At 54.6% G+C, this 17,258-nt stretch overlaps 1 protein-coding gene across 5 annotated transcripts in view; it reads right to left on the bottom strand.

Moving 5' to 3' along the window:
- Window positions 1-469: 469 nt before the first annotated feature.
- The window catches only part of Cntfr (ciliary neurotrophic factor receptor), a 38,161-nt gene continuing 21,372 nt past the window's right edge, over window positions 470-17,258 (bottom strand). For all 5 annotated transcript variants that reach the window (XM_029475832.2, XM_021160395.3, XM_029475831.2 and 2 more), the window contains exons 4-10: window positions 14,045-14,278; window positions 6,452-6,569; window positions 6,114-6,280; window positions 4,920-5,083; window positions 1,720-1,900; window positions 1,214-1,382; window positions 470-1,115 (exon numbers count right to left, since the gene is read on the bottom strand). In XM_029475832.2, the coding sequence (XP_029331692.1) occupies window position 1,115; window positions 1,214-1,382; window positions 1,720-1,900; window positions 4,920-5,083; window positions 6,114-6,280; window positions 6,452-6,569; window positions 14,045-14,278 (1,034 nt within the window). In that variant the 3' untranslated portion in view covers window positions 470-1,114. The remainder of the gene's footprint in view (window positions 1,116-1,213; window positions 1,383-1,719; window positions 1,901-4,919; window positions 5,084-6,113; window positions 6,281-6,451; window positions 6,570-14,044; window positions 14,279-17,258) is intronic.

The following is a 17,258-nucleotide window of genomic DNA, read 5'->3' as shown; positions in this document are numbered from 1 at the left end:
CAGTTCTGAAGCCCAAGTCCAACCCCTATCCATGTTCTAAGGAGCCTCAGCCTTCAGGCTGCCATGCTTGGCCAGGCCCAGGGCACTGTGCTCTGAATCTCTGTGGCCTGGCTGAGTGCTAATCCGGACCTGCTGATGCCTTGGGACTCTGCCTTCTGCCCGGGCACTCAAAACCAGCCTCCAGTCCAGCCGGAACCTACAAACACAGCCTCTACAAATGGCTGAATACCCCCATGTGGGTCCACCCTGCATCTGGACTCGTTTCCCACAAGTTTGTCCTTGGCTACATACTCCAGAGGAGCCCAAACCCTTAAGAAGTTGAGTGAATTATCCCTAATGACGATGGCCTAGAAACTGAACCTCTCCATGCTCCCCAACATGGTTTCTCTCTCCTTCCATGCCTTCAGGGCAGGAGTCCTCAGATGAATGGTTCCCTTCCAAAATGGTTCTGCTCCAAGGTCTCATGAAATGGTGACGTTTAATGAGAACTCCCTACCCCTCCCTCCCATGTATATACATCTATAAAAAATTCAAATACAGCAAGTTACCATTGAGTCAGACTAGAAGGGACTGACAGGACATTAAATACTGGGGATAGGAAAGGGCCAATGGAGGATCGTACAAAACAGGGGCAAAGGTGGAAGGACTGAAAAGTGTGGGCACTGGGGGGAGGGGGATGGCTGGGCCCCCCCAGTGTCAGGAGCTTATAATCTGATGGTGGCAACAGAGACCCTGGGACAGACAGGAGGCTGGGGCAGGAGGAGAAAACTGTGGATGTGGGGTGGGGGCTCCCCTCAGGTCCCCCAAGGGCTCCTGGGAGTCGCTGGCGTTGGAGGGTCCAGCCCGAGGGGGCAAAGATGAGAGGGGTCTTTGGTGGGTGGGTTAGCTGCATGGTCCTCCTCTCTGGATGGAAAGGAGGGCCGGCTTGGTGAGATGAGGCTGGGGGGGACGGATGGCAGGCCCGGGCCTGCCGGGGTCTCTACAAATTGTGTCTGAAGAGAATGCAAAAGGTCCTCCTGCCCGTGTGCAAAATAGAAACCGGGGGTCTGCAGGCTCAGCTCCGGCCTCCTGCTCCTCCGCAGGCGCTCTGGCATGTCCTCGTGGGATGCAGGGCTCTGGGGAGACAGGCAGGGGACTGTGAGGGCCGAAGCAGCTCAGGTGGAAATCTCTAAGGCCCTCCTTGCCCATGGCTGCCCAGCTTCACCCCACCTACCAGATCAGGAGATTGTTGGCTGTGGCAGCAGCGGCAGCCAGGACCAGAGTAACAGGGACACTGGTTAAGAAGGGTATGGAGGGTCCTCCGCCGCTGCCAAGCTCCCCAGGGTCACAGATCTTCGTGGTGGGTGGGGGTGCCAATGAGCTGGTGGTGCTGGTCGTGGTCTCTGGGGAGCATGGGGGAAACTCAGGGCAGAGCCAGGGCTGGGTCCCACCCAGATCTGGGGTTTCATGAGGTTACATTGTTGCGGTTTCCTGATGAGATTAGGGTTGCCTCTCCCATCCCGCTCATAGGTGACTACCGCACCCAGAAATCCCTACCAAGGACATGTAGAAAACAAGCACTAGGAACACAGGCATTGGGCAGATGGGTATGTCTGTCACAGCCAGAGAGGGTGTGTGGCAGAGGCTCTGCTCCCAGGAGGAGCTGGAGGGCATAAAGCACAGGGCGGGGCGGGGCCGGGCGGAGTGGGGCGGGGCGGGGCTGGGGACAGGCAGGCTCACCGGGGGCCTGGGCTTCCGTAGTGAGATGGCGAGGTTCCTCAGTCCAGGGTGTGGCGTGAGCAGCCACGCTCCAGTCACTCCATGTCCCAATCTCATTGTCCTTGGCTGCCACCTGGATGATGTATTCCTTCCCTGCGTAGGCATCTGTGATGGTGTGCGCTGTGCCATCCGAGAGCTCCACCTGCGGGCCCAGGCACGGGACGGGGTCGATGTGAGCCCCCGACCCCACAAGGGAAGCAAGACACATCTGGGGAGAGGGACACGAATATATCCCTGGAGGGAGTGAGGGCCTGGCTTCGGGGAGTGGGCCATGGTGAATGTCCTTCAGTCTCTGTGGGAGAGTAAAGCCATCAGGACCTAGATCTAGGGGAGGGGCCTCTAGATCCAGGCATGAGGGAGGCTAGACTGCCTCCAGAAGGACTTTGCTCAGTAGCTGTGATGCCAAGGGGGAGACTACTGGGCAGCAGTGTCGGGGTGGGCTACCTCCTCTCAGTGAGCCATTAAGTAAAAGGTCACAAGCACCAACGCCTGCTGGAGAGAAGATGCTTAAATAAAAGCTTGCCTCCATCTCTCCCTAACTCAGAGGCCAAGCTGCACTGCCTCTCTATAACTAAGTGTTAATGACAGTACCTGCCTTAGGCTTAGAATGAGGCCTAAGCCACTAGGATAAGACCAACCAGACTTCAGCCAACACTACCGGCATGTGGGTTTCAGCCCAGAGCCAGTGTACCCCCCCACCCAGCCCCAGCAGGGCCTCTCCCAGGAAGTGTTAGAAGTGGGAAGGGGTGGGCACAGCCCCTAGGGTGACAGGATTGATGCTCTCTTTCTTCCTGAGGCATGGCATCACTATACCACCCCCGCTTGCTGGCCTCATCCTGCTGGTCTTCCCCCCAGTCTCCAGGGCGGCCTGCCTGTCCGGCGCCCCTCCCAAGCCCAGGCTGGGCTCTGGTTCATCTCAGCGGCACCCGCTGCCTCATTAAGCCGCCTCGTAAACAGGGGCAGCCGGTGAGGGCGAAGGAGGGGGCTGCTTTGGGCCATGTCTGGCTTTAGGGCCCTTTTGGTTCCTGTTCCAATCTTCTCCCCAGAAATATAAGGTCTAGGCCACCTGACCTGCTAGTCTGTTATACACATGCATGCATGCCTGTGTGTGTGTGTGTGTGTGTGTGTGTGTGTGTGTGTGTGTGTGTGTGCAGGAAGCCCTCCTAATTCTGAGTCTGTGGTCCTGATGCTGGAGACCCTAGTTAAGGTCAGGGTCATGATGAAATACACTTGAGCCCAGACCCTGCCCAAGCCAATCCTACCCCCAGCCCTGGAAGATGAGTGGCCACCAAAAGCCTTCCTGTCATGGTGGGGGGTGAGCCAGTCCCAATCTGTACCCCAGTCTATTTTGTCTATAAAGATTCCCTCTGACCAGTCAGCTCCCCTCTCTCTTTCTTGGCCTACAGATTTCCACATGTCTATTCCCAAAGACAAAGAGAAGAGCCAAGGGGCATAGACCAAGCTGCCACCTCAATGGTGGACTGGATCTTCTTGCCAGTGATCTCTGGATAGTGACAATCTTAGGCCTGGCCCCTTCTGGCTAGGTTGTCACCGATCCTTAGGAGAAGGACCCTTCAATTAACAGGAGCTGTTACTGCTGACCACTGGCCTGGAAGCTGTCTCCCAAGTCAGCCGCAAATGTCAGACACTGCCCTCAAGCCTTCTGGGTGACTTAGGAAAAGAGCAGGTGACACCGGATTCCCATACTGGGCTCCAGTTCCTGCTTTAGCCTTGTCCATGCTGAGACAGTCTCTGACATACCACCTTATATCCACCTGAATATCCAAACGATCTTTTTTTCTGCTCTCCTCTTACAGTCACACACCTGTTACTCTCCAAGACCAAGGACAGGGAATATATTCTATGCAAAATTCAAGTTGAAAAGAGCCACAAGTCTAACCATTTCCAATGCCTGTGAGACCTGGAAGAAGCCTGCGGCATGCTGTAGAACATGCATGTTCTCATACCATAGAACATGCATGTTCCCAGAGTAGACGTGAGTTCTGCCCACGGTATGATCCTTGGCATGTTGGTCCCATGCATGATTGCAGTATGATTCCTGCTGGAAGCTGTGTGTGTGTGTGTGTGTGTGTGTGTGTGTTCCCGTGTGTGGTGGTGGGCAGCGTGCCAGCTCCACTGCAAGGCGTGTGTGCTGCATCGCGCAGAGCTGCTGCCTGTAGCTCGTTAGCGGGGGAGGGGGCTTGTGAAACCAGACCCTGGTTATTAGCAATGCATTAGGCTCGGGCAGCTGGCCAGGCGGGAGGGACTCCGGACTCTGTCAAGGAACACGTGAGAGTGTGAGTAGCCTTTGTGGGGGCCAGGCCTACAACCAGGACAGGCACCTAGGAATCAGATTACAGACTTTAAAGGCCAGACAGGAGAAGGGCATAAGGAGATGGCACTGGAGCCTGGTGGGGGTTCAAGCTGACCCCCAGGAGACAGACTGGCTTGCCTCACGGAACACTTCTAACTCTAGTCCTAGCCCAGAGCTCAAGGGCCACCCAGAGTGCCCACAGCCTATAGGCCCGGGGGCTCTCCATACGAGAAAGCCTACAACTAGTCAGGCCTCCGGCCATTTCCTAGACTTTCCATCAGAACTTGATCAATATCCAGACCGTAGCTTCTCCCCATACTGACCTATGTCCACTGTTTGATTCCCAGCCTAGGACACCACCTGACCTATAACCTCAAACTGACCTTTAAACTAGGCCTAATTGATTGTTTGGAGCCTGAATAACCCTCATGATCTAAACTCAATCCCTAGACCAAACTCAATCCCAATGTCTGGTTCTAATCCCTTGGGCCCATCTGTAAATCCTTGAGGAGTGGGACCATTTCGTTCTCTGGATCCAGCACAGCCCCACGCCTGGGTGGGACTGGCAGCTGGGGGGTTGGTACTGAGTGGGAAACACTGCTAGCCCTGTCCCCCACCCCCACCCCAGCACTTCTCTCCAGTATCCTGGCTGTCCTCAAAGCTGTTCTGATGAGGGTGCCTCCCTTGGCCCCATCCATTTTCCCAAACCCACGCCCCCCCTGCCGGCGAGCCTCTCAGACTCACATTGGGTCCCCTGTTAGTGCCAATCCTGCCTGGAGCACAGTTTCCTCTCTCTGTGTACTGTGTAGCTCAGGCACTAGGAATCTGGGCAAGGCAGGATACTCACATGCTGCCATTGGTCTAGGATGAGAGGCCGGTAGCGCAGGAAGAACTTAAGAGGAAAGGATTCAGGGTCTGGCCAAGTTGAGGGTGTCTGCCATGTCACCTCCAACCGACGGGGGTTGCTGGGCACTGGCCGGGCCACCACGTTTTCTGGAGGATCAGGCTTCACTGTTAAGGAAACATAGCTTCATCAGTGTGCTCCGGAACAACCATTTACCGTCAACTCCAGCCCCTGATCAGCCATCTCTGATGTCAACCATTGACAGTCACCATCCCTCTTCTCTGTTGTCAGCTCTGGCAACTACATTGAACACCATCTGATTACCACCTCTGCTGTGTTCCCACCATCACCACTGACTGTCCCTAGTTAGAGTTACCAGCACTTGGTAGCAACATCCTAACTGTCAGCCAGCCTCTATCACAGCTCCACTCTCATGGTGTCCAGCATCCCAAAGCCTATGTGGTACCCGCACCATGATCATGCTCACCTCTACTGCCACCCAGATCACCCCTCTTACACCTCAGCACACACGTCCTCTGCCAGCTTCCTTCCCCTCAGGTTTTGTGTTTCCCAGTTCTCAACTGAGCCTGGGCTCCCTCAGAAGAGTCTGGGTTTGGGGGTGCTTGTGGTAAGCTAGGGATCTGAGGGCTCAGCTCTAGAGCACTGGTCTGACTGAATATCTAGCCGTGAAGCTTGTGGGGAAGACAGAATAGAGGAAGGCAAGAGAGTCTCCGAGACCAATAAAGGGTTTGTCTGGGGTGGGGTACGAGCAGGCAATGCCTGTCTGGAGCAGGGCGAGGGCAGGCAGAGGGTCTGGATGGGATAAGAGGTGGGGAGAGGGCAGTGTCTGTCCTTCTCCTGTCTCCTGTTCTGACACCTCATTCATCACAGGCCGTAAGGAAGCCATTAGCATGGGGTGCGGGGAGCCTGCAGCTGCGCAGGAGTCTGGCCCAGCTCGCTCCCTTTTCCGCCTGCTGCATGTTCTCTGAGCCAAAGAGACAATGAAAAGAGCTGATGGGGGAAGTCTGCCCTGCAGGTAAAGGATAGCTGCTTGTACGGTCATGGGTATATATGGAGGCATCAGGCTCACGTGTGAGCATCCGCAGCAGGACTCACTCGTGCACGCCTCTGACACGCTCACTCCTGGAACATGCAGCATCTCCCCACCACCATCACCACGACCACGACCACACGCACCAATGGTGAATTCGTCAAAGGTGATGGCCGTACTGTTGTGACCCAAGGCGTTGCTGACACTTATGGAGACCTTGTACTTGATGGTTGAGAACAGGTGCATGTACCGAATGTGGCAGCGGTTCTTGAGGGCTGGGTCCTTCTCACAGACCATAATTTTGGAGCCATGCCTGGAAAGGAATGAGGCTCAGGTACTGTTACCAACATCAAGGGGCAGGCTGGGGCAGGCTAGGGGAAGGTCAAGCCCAAGGCTGGGCTGGGGTCTTGGACTCAGGACATGATGAGGAGAGGGGGAGGTCAAAGGTCAGGGCTGGGACCGGGTCAAGAGCGCAGTTACTCACAGCACAGTCACATTGAAGGTATTGGGGATGTAGGTGGGGGTGGGCAGGTGCCAGCTGCAGTAGAAGCCCTTGGGGTAAGTGTTGGAGCGGCAGCTGAGCACAGGCTCCCGCGGCGGCACTGGGTGGGGTGAGGACAGGACAGGGAGGTCAGGGTCCTCTTGAAGCCTCCGGTCCCCTGTACTAGTCTGGGGACAGGTGGGCCCCAGAGCCCCAGCACTCCCCCTCTCAGCCTATCATAGATGCCAAAGGTGGGGGGAGGGCTGTCAGCGAGGGTCTGAGGCTTCCCAGGCCACAGAGAGCCAGATGTTTAATTAAAGAAAAACAAGGCTGTGTGGAGGATCTCCGCCCCCCCCCCCACACCTGCTCAATGGAGGCAGGAACTGTGTGGAGGGGGGGGGACAGGGGGGAGGGCTGTGGGCCTCAGCTCATCAATCACCACATGGATGTGATGTCTCAGGGAATTGTCTCTGTCCATGTCTCTTGTCACACTGTGTCTACTTCCGAAGGAAGGAGCGCCATAGAGACTGAAGGTGTCCAAGTGGCCTCTACCTGCCAGGGCGACCCCTGCACAGTTTGTAGACGAGATGCACGCCCCCGCCCCCTGCCCCCCACCCCCGCACCCTCCCCAGGCTTCCCATCTGTTGATTGATAGACAAACAGGCCTGGTAGCCACACAGGAGTGCAAGATGACTAGTTATGAGCACATCCATGTGTGTAACATACCTGCAGGCATCAGTGTATGTGACACACATGTCTCTGACATGACGGAGTGATTGGTGACATAAAGCATCTATGGAGGGCTTGGTCATGTCATCCATGCACGACCATATGTGAATATTTATGTGTACAAAGTGTTGGAAGAAAGCGGCTGTTCCCTTGGTGTGTTCCCCACTGGCTCCCGGCTCCAGCTGCCAAGTCTACCACCACCTGAAGAAAGGCCGTGACACGCTTGGAAGAGGCACAGAGAAGGTTACTATTTTGCCTGAGGTCACACAGCAACCATACTGGAATTAATCTCAGAAAGGTATTACAGGACTACATTGGGGAAGTACTTGCTGTTGTCTATCTGTGGTTTTTGATGCTGTGAGCATTTAGGCCAGCTGCCCCACCTTCAGGCACTGGGCAAGGCGTGAGGACAGGCAGCTCAAGTTCCTGGAAGGAGGCAGCCTCTGTGATCTGACCCAGGCAAGGAATGTCTGTGGCTCTGCAGACACTGACACCTCCTTCTGTGCTCCTCCCCGCCCCCTGCCTGACAGGTGGACAGGAAATGGGAGGGGGTAGCTCCACAAGCCAGAGACAGTGAAGGGGAGAACAGGTCTAGCTTATAGGCTCATTGAGTGGCGGTGGTGACCCTCAGGGGACTGAGGCTTCCCTTGACAGCATGCATGATTTGGGGTGACTTCATGCACACACCTAGTATGTACAGTCTGTGTGAAGACCTGGACGAACCTGGGATGCCAGAGCCCAAGCCTAGCTCTGCAGCAAGAGCCGAGGGCAGGAAGGCACCAGGAGAACTCCCCGGCAGCAGGTGGAGCAGCGCTGTGGGCAACTGCAACCCCACTGCAACCCCTCCCCAGCTCACAGGGGAGGACACACAGGGCCCCGCCTTGCATTCTGCCCGCCACTGACTGCCTTGTCCATCCAGGGTGCCTGAGCACTGCATGGGGGTGGGGTGGGGGTGGCCAAGGACACAGGAAGTGCCTTCTGGGGGCCTGTGGGCCAGGCCAGAGCTGGCATCGGCTCTAGGAGGAAAGGACATTCCGAGGTCGCTGAGAAACCTCCACTCCCCGCTCCTGCTGCTGCCCCCCCTTTACCCCCAGCTTCAAAGGAGAAGAGCGCTGGCGGGGGGGGGGGCGGGGGTGAAGCTGCAGAGTCAGCTCTCTGTTGCCTGCCCTGTTGCCTGCCCAGACTGTGGAGGGCAGAGCAGGCCATGGCACTAGCCTCACAGCCCCCTCCCCTGGCTGGGATCACGTATCTCCACCCCTTTCCTTCTGTCCTCCTCCCCCCCACCCCCACGGTCCAGTTCCCCTCTCTGAATGGGCAGGTCACAGGGGGGTAGGGGCCAGGCAGGGGGTTGGTCTGTCATCTGGCTACTCCTGCCTGGCCCAGGGCCCTGAGCAGAGAAGGATTTGGGTTTCCTGACAGGGACCAGGTTTCTCAGAGGGAAAAGAAGGAAAGAAAAACAAAGAAAAAGAAGAAAAGGAGTGACTTGCTGCAGCTGGAGCCCAGCTGAGGGGCCGGGTGGGCGGAGATGGGGGTGCTGTGTGAGACCAGGAGTGAGGCTGTGGGACACTGTGGGATCGGGAGGCCCTGTTGTCAGTGTGCTGTGAGCTCCAGAAAGCTGGCTTTTATGTCACTGTGACTGCAACGGTGGCTTCACGTGGGAGACTCTTGGTGGCGTGGAGGCTATGTGGGACACGCTGCATGGCTGCGCCTCGGGGGACGCTGCTTCGTTAGAGGTTGTCTATGAGGGCAAGGCTGTGACTTTACGTCCTCCAGCGTGCCACTGGCTATGTGATGGAACTTAAGGCTCAGTGTGCTTTCTTCTTCTTCTTCTTCTTCTTCTTCTTCTTCTTCTTCTTCTTCTTCTTCTTCTTCTTCTTCTTCTTCTCCTTCTCCTTCTCCTTCTCCTTCTCCTTCTCCTTCTTCTCCTCCTCCTCCTCCTCCTTCCTCCTCCTCCTCCTCCTTCCTCCTCCTCCTCCTCCTCCTCCTCCTCCTCCTTCTTCTTTCTTGAGGCAGGGTCTCATGTGGCCCTGACTGGCCTAGAACTCACTATGTAGACCAGGCTGGCCTCAAATTCAGAGAGGCCCAAAGGCCTTTGCTTTCCAAATGCTGGCACTAAAGGCATGAGCTGTCACACCTGGCTTTGCGTGTGCTTTCCAAACGATGGGTCTAAGAAGATACACTGAGCTCCCAGCATGTCCACAAATGGGCTGGACCACAACAGGGTGACTGAGCAAACTCTTACAGGGATACTCGACAATCATACCTGGGGACACAGCATGCTCTCAGATACCCGAGCACCCTGACTTCCTCTTGTGGGGTTCCTGAGATGCCTAAGTGACTGTGTCAGCTGGGGACAGTGTCTGAATCCCATTCAGGGCCGTGTGCGTGTTCATGTGTGCGTGTGCCTCTGCTGGCCTGAGCTTTGTTTGTTTTCCTCCTAATTGGCTTGTTTTTCCATGTCCAGCCCACCAAACCGCATGTTTTTCCTCTCATCTAGCCAGCCCGCCTGGGCTGGAGCCCCCAGCACGCATGAGGCCTGCCCGCTGGCCTAGAGAGGAGAAGAGGCAGGCTGCCCACACCCTGGGCCAAGCCAGATCAGGCCAGGGTGGGGCGCACTGACCCTTCTGCTGCGGCCCTGCCCACGCCACACCCACACCCCCTCCCACCTGGCATTCAAGGCCCATGGCCTGTCTTAACCTTTGCTTGTGGGATCCCTTGAGGTACCCTAAGTTCTGGACTCCCAAATACCCTCTTCTGCCTCCCACTCACTTCTCCTTGACATTTTTAGCCACAGTCTTTCCCTCCCAGCCAAACAGAGCTTTGGGTGGGGTGGTACGGGGGGGGGGGGGGCAGAGCAGCAGTTGTTGAACCTGGAGCCTCTATCTTGATGACTCTTGATGGGAGGGGCTGAACAAGAAACTGTCCATTTAAAAATTATTTTAATCTCTGGTTTGTTTTAGCTTAAGATTGGAATGATAGGCACTGTCCAGTAAACAGAAAAAATATGCTACTAAAAGGGGCATTGTGATCCCGTTTCCCAAGATGTCAGCAGGAGCCGCCTTGCTGCTGTGGGGATTCACCTGAGGGCAGGGAGATGGGTCAGGAGAAATGCAGCAGGGAACTGTCTGGTTAGGGAGTCTTCTACCAGAGTATCACTATGGCCAAGTTCCTTTGGAAACTTGGAAATAAAAAATTGTACATGTTAAGGGTAAATATTAAATAATAATTATTGGTCTAAAGGACCCACAAACCACAGGTGACATCACCGTGCTCTTGGGAAGCTGGCAAGAAGAATACTTTGAAATTGAGTGTTTTCAAATCCAGCCTCTTGTTATTAACATAAAGTGACCATGATGGTCTTAATTAATAACCCCGTTCCTCTAACCAGATCCTTAGACGGAAATAAGGCAGCGGGAGATAAGTACCTGTTAGAGATGCTACAGCCCATTCACGGCCACTTTTCCCCTGAGGGGCAAGGTCAAGGGACTATATTGGGCCGTATCTAAGTGCTCTGGACTCTGGTCACAAAAGAGATGATGCGGCCATATCCTTTTAGTAAGGACTAGGGACATTACGTCAAAATTCAATTCCTCTTCAAAGATCACAGCACCAGAAACTAGCTTGAGGGTTACCAGACACCAGCCATTACTACCAGCCTTAGTCATCATTTGGGGAGCCCAACTGAGAAGTCAGGAGGGTGAGGGGAACTGTGGTCCGATGGTCTCATTCTACAGCACTCAAAGAGCAGACCCTTTCCCACATAAGGGCCTGGGCCCAATCTTGAGTTTTCCCACTGTTACCCGGTGCTAAACCAAGGAGGGCTAAGCTGGTCCTGCATTTCTCCATAAACAACAACAGGGATCACTCCATTGTTGGCTCACATTTAAGACATTTGGCCTGAGTACCATCTCTTCAATTTAAACACAATTTGAAATGCTTTTCCAGGTGGGCAGTGCGCTACACAACCTTAATCCTAGTGGACAGACAGGGCTACACAGAGAAATCCTGTCTCAAGAAAGAAAGGAAAGAAAGGAAAAAGAAAAAAAGGATAACAATGTTCCCCCAGGAAAGGGTATCTATAGTAACGTACTTTCACACCTCATTCAGCCCCAGTGGTGGGCATTTTAGTGGGCGGCCCTGAGCAACTTTTCAGCCTACCATTTCACATGGTTGTCTACACTGGCCTCTGAACGATGGGAAAGGTTTGTTCCCAGGTTGCTTCCAGGGAGTAAAAAGAACTATCTTTTGGCTGTCAAGTAAGTTAAATCCAAATGTAATGAGGCCAAAGGAGCTTGAATCTTTAGCTCAGGAGAAAAGATGGAGGGTTTTCCAAACAATCGCTCTGTTGGCCAAGAGCTGGGCAGCTGTCCACCTGCCCCCCAGCTGATGACCTCACCACGCTTAACACCTGTACACCTGCCCACCTAACCCCCCCCCCAGCTGATAACCTCACCATACTGTCTGTGCACCTGCCACCTACCCCCCTCTCCGCAGCTGATGACCTCACCATACTGGGCACCTGAGCACCTGCCCCCCCCCCACCCAGCTGATGACCTCACCACGCTTAACACCTGTACACCTGCCCACCTAACCCCCCCCCCCAGCTGATAACCTCACCATACTGTCTGTGCACCTGCCACCTACCCCCCTCTCCGCAGCTGATGACCTCACCATACTGGGCACCTGAGCACCTGCCCCCCCCACCCAGCTGATGACCTCACCACGCTTTAACACCTGTACACCTGCCCACCTACCACCCTCCCCACAGCTGGTGACATCACCATGTTGGGCACCTGCCCACTGGCCCCCAAGCTGATGACCTCATCATGCTGCATCCCTTGACTCTTTTGACCAATCACACTGTTCTCCCATCTTCCTTCCTGCTGGCTCTTCCTCTCCATCAACACTTTACTGATAATCTTCAGGGTTCAGTTCTGTCTTCTACAGTCTCTCCGTTACCCATCTCATCCCCTCTCAGTTGTAATAATGACAAGCACTGAATTTCCATCTCCAGGAGCTGCCTGGCCTTGAACCCCTTGAGCCCTTGAGCCCTTTGCCTTCGCTCTGGACCAATTCCAGGTTTCCCTCACAAGGACCGTCTAGTAACATCTATAGCAGATGTCTACAGAGCTGCAGATCTTGCCTGCTCCATTGCCAACTTCTGCAATTATTTTCTGGAGAGACCTCTCTGGCCACCAAAGCATTGCCCCCGAAGTGCGAGGTAATAAAAGACCCCAAGCAGGCCCCCAGCCCAGGAGACTCCTCCATCACTAACGGCAGGAGAGTTAAACACTCGAATTCCCTTACCCCAGGAGGACAACTCTGAGGGTGCCTTTCACATCTTACCCAGAGTGCCCTCGCTGGTGGCTCTCATCATCAAGAGACAACAAACACCTGATAACATGCATTTTTTTTGAGACAGCTGTCACTGGATAGGGCAGGTCAGCCTCAAAATGGAATTTTTCTGCTCTGTCTCCTGAGTGTTGAGGTTATCGTATGTGCATCATTCCCACTAATACCTCATTATTCATCATCATCATCATCATATTTGGCATGTGTGGTGCATTTGTGTCATGCCATGCATGTTTGGAGATCAGAAGACAGCCTGCAGGAACTGGTTCTTTCTCTGCTGTATGAGAACACAGAGTCTACCTGCTGAACCACTTTCCCTTCCTGCTAACTACTCATTTTTTATTTTATTAACAACTTAACTTCCCTCCTTTGTATCTCTTCGCCACTCTGTGAGGTTTCCATCAGTTGAAAACTAAACAGCTTGTCTTTAGATTCACATCTTGGATCTGAATCTAGGGAGACTGAAGCCCAGCCACTGTCCAAACAGAACACACGGTTCACTCTTGCTTCTTCCTGTCATAGTGACCTCGTCCCCATCCCTCTCCACCTTCCCGCCAGCCCTCGCTCTCCACCTTCCCACAGTCTCTGAGTGCTCAACATCCCTGCATCTTCAACTCTATTCTCTGGTCCTAGGTCCTCGGCATGTCTCCTGCACCATGGCGGCCTCCTTCCTGCCTCTCCCTCACTCCCACCTCTGTGCTTCACTGTCTGAACCTGACTCAGACCATGCCACTCAGCAATTTCCTGGCACTTCCCCCATTCCCACTGTCATCAACCCAAGTGGCTCTGTGGCCTAGTCAGTTCTGTCAGACATGTTCCCAGCCAGGTGTGGTGATGTACACTTTTGACCTTAGCACTCCAGAGGCAAAGGCAGGCCCATCTCTGTGAATTTAAGGCCAGTGTGGTCTCTACTTTGTTAGCTCCTAGCCAGCCAGGGTGACAGAGTGAGACCTTATTTCAAAAATAAAATAAAAATAGAATAGAATAAAAACAACAAAAATACAAATAGAAAGAAATTCTGTTTCCGTGTATCTTCTAAGTCCAGATCTCCACCCATCTCCCCCTATAGGAAGCCTTCTTCCTCCCCTGGGGCTTCCCAGACTGCTCCTGCATGTAATAACCTTATGCCCCATTTCCCTTCCTCGGGCACTTTGGCTGTCGCCTATGGGAGCAGACCCAGTGAAACAACTCCAGCTCAGAGCTGTGACCCTAGGATCCCTTTCTACCCACCAAACACTGTTAGCCCTCCTATGCCGGCTATGCCACAGGGGACAAAAGGGACTTCAGGATTTAAAGACCTCTACACAGGTAGGCAAAGTGACAAGGGGTTTGGAGTCACTGAGCAAGATGAGACTCAAGAGGTCAGAGGGACAGGCTTGGGTAGGATCAGAAGACAAAGGTCAGGTAGGTGGAAGCTTTCTGCTTTCCGCCCCTCCCAATGGGAAGGGGACTCAGCCTGGTTCTTAACAAAGCTAAGGCATCCAATGGGAGGTCAGAGTCCATAGCAATACTTACAACCCACGTGTAGAAGAACTTGATGGCGCAGGTGCCAGGAGTCATGGTGGAAACAGGCGTACAGGCCACTGTGGCCCAGTTCTAAGCTTCGCAGTATCAGCTGAGAGCCGTTGAGCAGGTCAGGGGCCAGATCTGTCCCATTTACCCTCCATGTCACAGCTGCATCCCAGCTCGCTGTCCCACACGGCAGCGTCACATCTGCGCCCAGACGCTCATACTGCACGTGGGGTGCCTCTGTGAGGGCAGGGAGGGCACAAGACAAAATCCACAGGTCACAGTCCTGCCTAGCCACTCAGGTGAGCATGCGCTGCCAGAGAGACGGAGGTGCGTGAGCCGGAGGGATGGGGCCGGCCCATGCAGAACTTCTCCATGGTTGTACAAGTGTGTGAGTGTCTTTGTTTTGGTACACATGTGTGTACAGAGACCCTCTGAGGGGTGAGGGAAGGAGAGGGGGGGCTGTGGGGAGAGATCATTTAGCATTTGGAAGAATCTAAGTGAAAATCCAGTTCCCTTTCTGTCTCTGAATCTTTTACTACGCTTCCTCACCTCTCTGGCTCTAACTTCTTGCCACCAACAAGCCCAGCCCCATGCTGGAACATCTGTCCTGCTTGCTGCCTCTGTCACCCTCCCTGTGCCATGATCTGTATCTCTGGGTCTGTCTCCCTTGCTGACATTACAGAGGCAAGTTCTTTCTGTCCTGTCTCTGTCCTTTATCCAACACACACACACACACACACACACACACCACGGCCCAGCCCACTCCACACAAGCTCCTCCTTAACTCCCACCTTAACCATCCAGGCTGTGGGCAATAGCAGAAGGGAAAGCAGGCAGACCCTGAGGAAGGAAGCCCTGGGGAACTCCTGGCAACTGTCAACCTTGTGAAGCAGAAACTGCGTGGGGTGGGGTGGGGGCCGGGACTGAGGGAGTGATCTGCTCATCCCTCACTTGCCCCCAGGAGAGGCCTGTCAGAACTAAAATCAAACCCCTACCCTGGGCCTGGCAGCCCAGGCCCACCCAGGCGTGATGGACAGAACCCAGGAGACTGGACATAGAAGGATGGAAGGGAGCACCTGTCCAGAAAGAGCACCAGGTGGAAGAGCCAGCGAACGAGCGGGACAGTCACAGAGGCAGATCCACAGGCAGCGGCAGAGGGGCCAGCATGCTGGATCGGAATCTTCAGACACCCCCACCTCCTGCCCCCTGAGCCTGGAAGGGCAGATGCTTCCCTCATCCCAGCCAGATCTGTGCAGTGAGGGTGGGAGGGGAAAGGGAGGGATGGGGAGGGGGCAGGGGGGGCTGCGGGATCCCTCGTTAACACTCGCTCACGGCTCCCCTCCGGAGAGCCACCCTGCTGAGTTGGGGGATTTTCAGAGGCAATTCCTGTTAACGAGCCAATTAAGTTGGGCCAGTGGCCTCTTAATTAGACTTGTTAACACCACCAGGACTGCTGGGGGAGGGGGAGAGATTCCCCCCAAGGGCTCCTCAGTCACCCCCCTCAATGTAGCCCCTTTCCCAGGACTGCTTGTCTCTGGGCTGGGGCATCTGTATAGTTTGCTGCCTCTGTCACCCTCCCTGGCCAGGGTCTCTGTGTCTGCCTCCCTCTTGCTGCCTGTCTCTGCCTTGCCCCTCTTTGAGCCTCTCTGTCCCTGTCCGGAGGAGGGGGAAGCAGGAAACAGAGCCAGCCCTGACCACTTGTCTGTGGGGCTTGGGACCAGACGAACAGAGGATGAACAGGCGGAAGGGCGGTGGCTGGGGGCCTTGGAGGCCACAGCTGTGAAGCTGGACCAGAGACTGAATGGGGGCCTCCCCCTGACCAGAGAGGCCCAGTGTCCAAGACTCAGGCCATCGAGCCCCCCCTCAATCAAATAGCTCCGGCCACTGAGCCCCCTTCCAACCTCCCTTCCAAAAACCTGGAGCTTCCAGGAAACATGCCAAGCCCCTCTCTCCACACAACCCCCCCCAACAGAGACTCTGCATCCAGCTGCCTGAGGAGGCTGAAAACTGACCGTTGGGGAGGGGGCGTGGCCATCGGGGTCCCAGCGGTAACATATCAACATTGACCAAAAGCCGCTCAGAACAAACCTAGTCTTGGTATGGGTATGGCCCTTCAGGACCGGGTCAGGGGATGGGTGGCACAGCCACAGATGAGGAGACACCTCCTGATAACAAATGCAATAGCGGCGGACTAAACACTTCACCCATCACACATTGTCTGCCTTGGGAGGAAAAAAAAAAAACCATGGAGACACAATCCGATAGCAACAACAAAGGGCAGAGGAGACACACAACGACTGCATGACAATCACACAGTGTCATGACTGTCACAATAACACAGCTGCAATATGCATGACCATGCAACAGCTTTGGGAACAGCACGGGCTTGATCCTCTGTCTCTGGACAACCCCGTAGGTGCCCCTCCTGATGTGCTGTCCGTTTCAAAAATTAAATCAAGCAGCAGGGGGAGGGTGGGGTTCTTGGCCCTGACGCGGTGACAAATGCTCCAACGGGATCAGCTGTGAAAAGGTTGTTAGAAGCCAAGATGAGAGACAGAGACAGGATGAGGTCATGGATGAGGGGAACACAGAGGGACAGAACTGATGGCTCTCTCACACCTGCACACACAGACTCACATGGGGACTACGTGCCGGAAACGGTCCCCCCGGGGCGTCCAAAGCAACTTCTTATCGCCACACACAGGATGAGGATGGTCACCCACAAAGCAGCAGCATACACTGTCTGCTCATCACAAGCTCACAGTCACACCTGGGTTTCAGTCACATGGGGGACGGTTACACCCGACACAATACCACAAGGCACGTACAAATAAAGGAACTATCACCTAGAAGTACAATCACTCATGAGGACAGGGTCTCATGGACAGGGTGAGTTTTAATAAGAAGAAAAACAGACTATTATACACAGGACATGGTCTCAGATACGTTGATAACAGCCCCTACAGGGGCTGTATTCACTCAGGTAATACATAGCCTAAGGATACAGGCACTCGGAGTCACCCAAACAGAGCCATGCTCTCACCTAACTAGAAAAAGTCTCACACACTTGGAACTGTGTGTGACTTTATGCCAGGACCCTGGCCATATGCAGCCCTGACTGTAATGTACATAGAGACCTTTGCACATAAGGCAGAGAGGCACCTGCTAGGCCCTGTGCCGATCCAGCCAGGAGTTCTGGAACTGCCCAGGCTCTCTC

This window comes from Mus caroli, unplaced genomic scaffold (genome assembly GCF_978045245.1).
Source record: "Mus caroli unplaced genomic scaffold, Mus_caroli_1 scaffold_6, whole genome shotgun sequence".
Taxonomy (NCBI): Eukaryota; Metazoa; Chordata; class Mammalia; order Rodentia; family Muridae; genus Mus; species Mus caroli.
The sequence above is the reverse complement of the archived record's forward strand: the minus strand, read 5'-3'. Positions and strand labels throughout refer to the sequence as shown.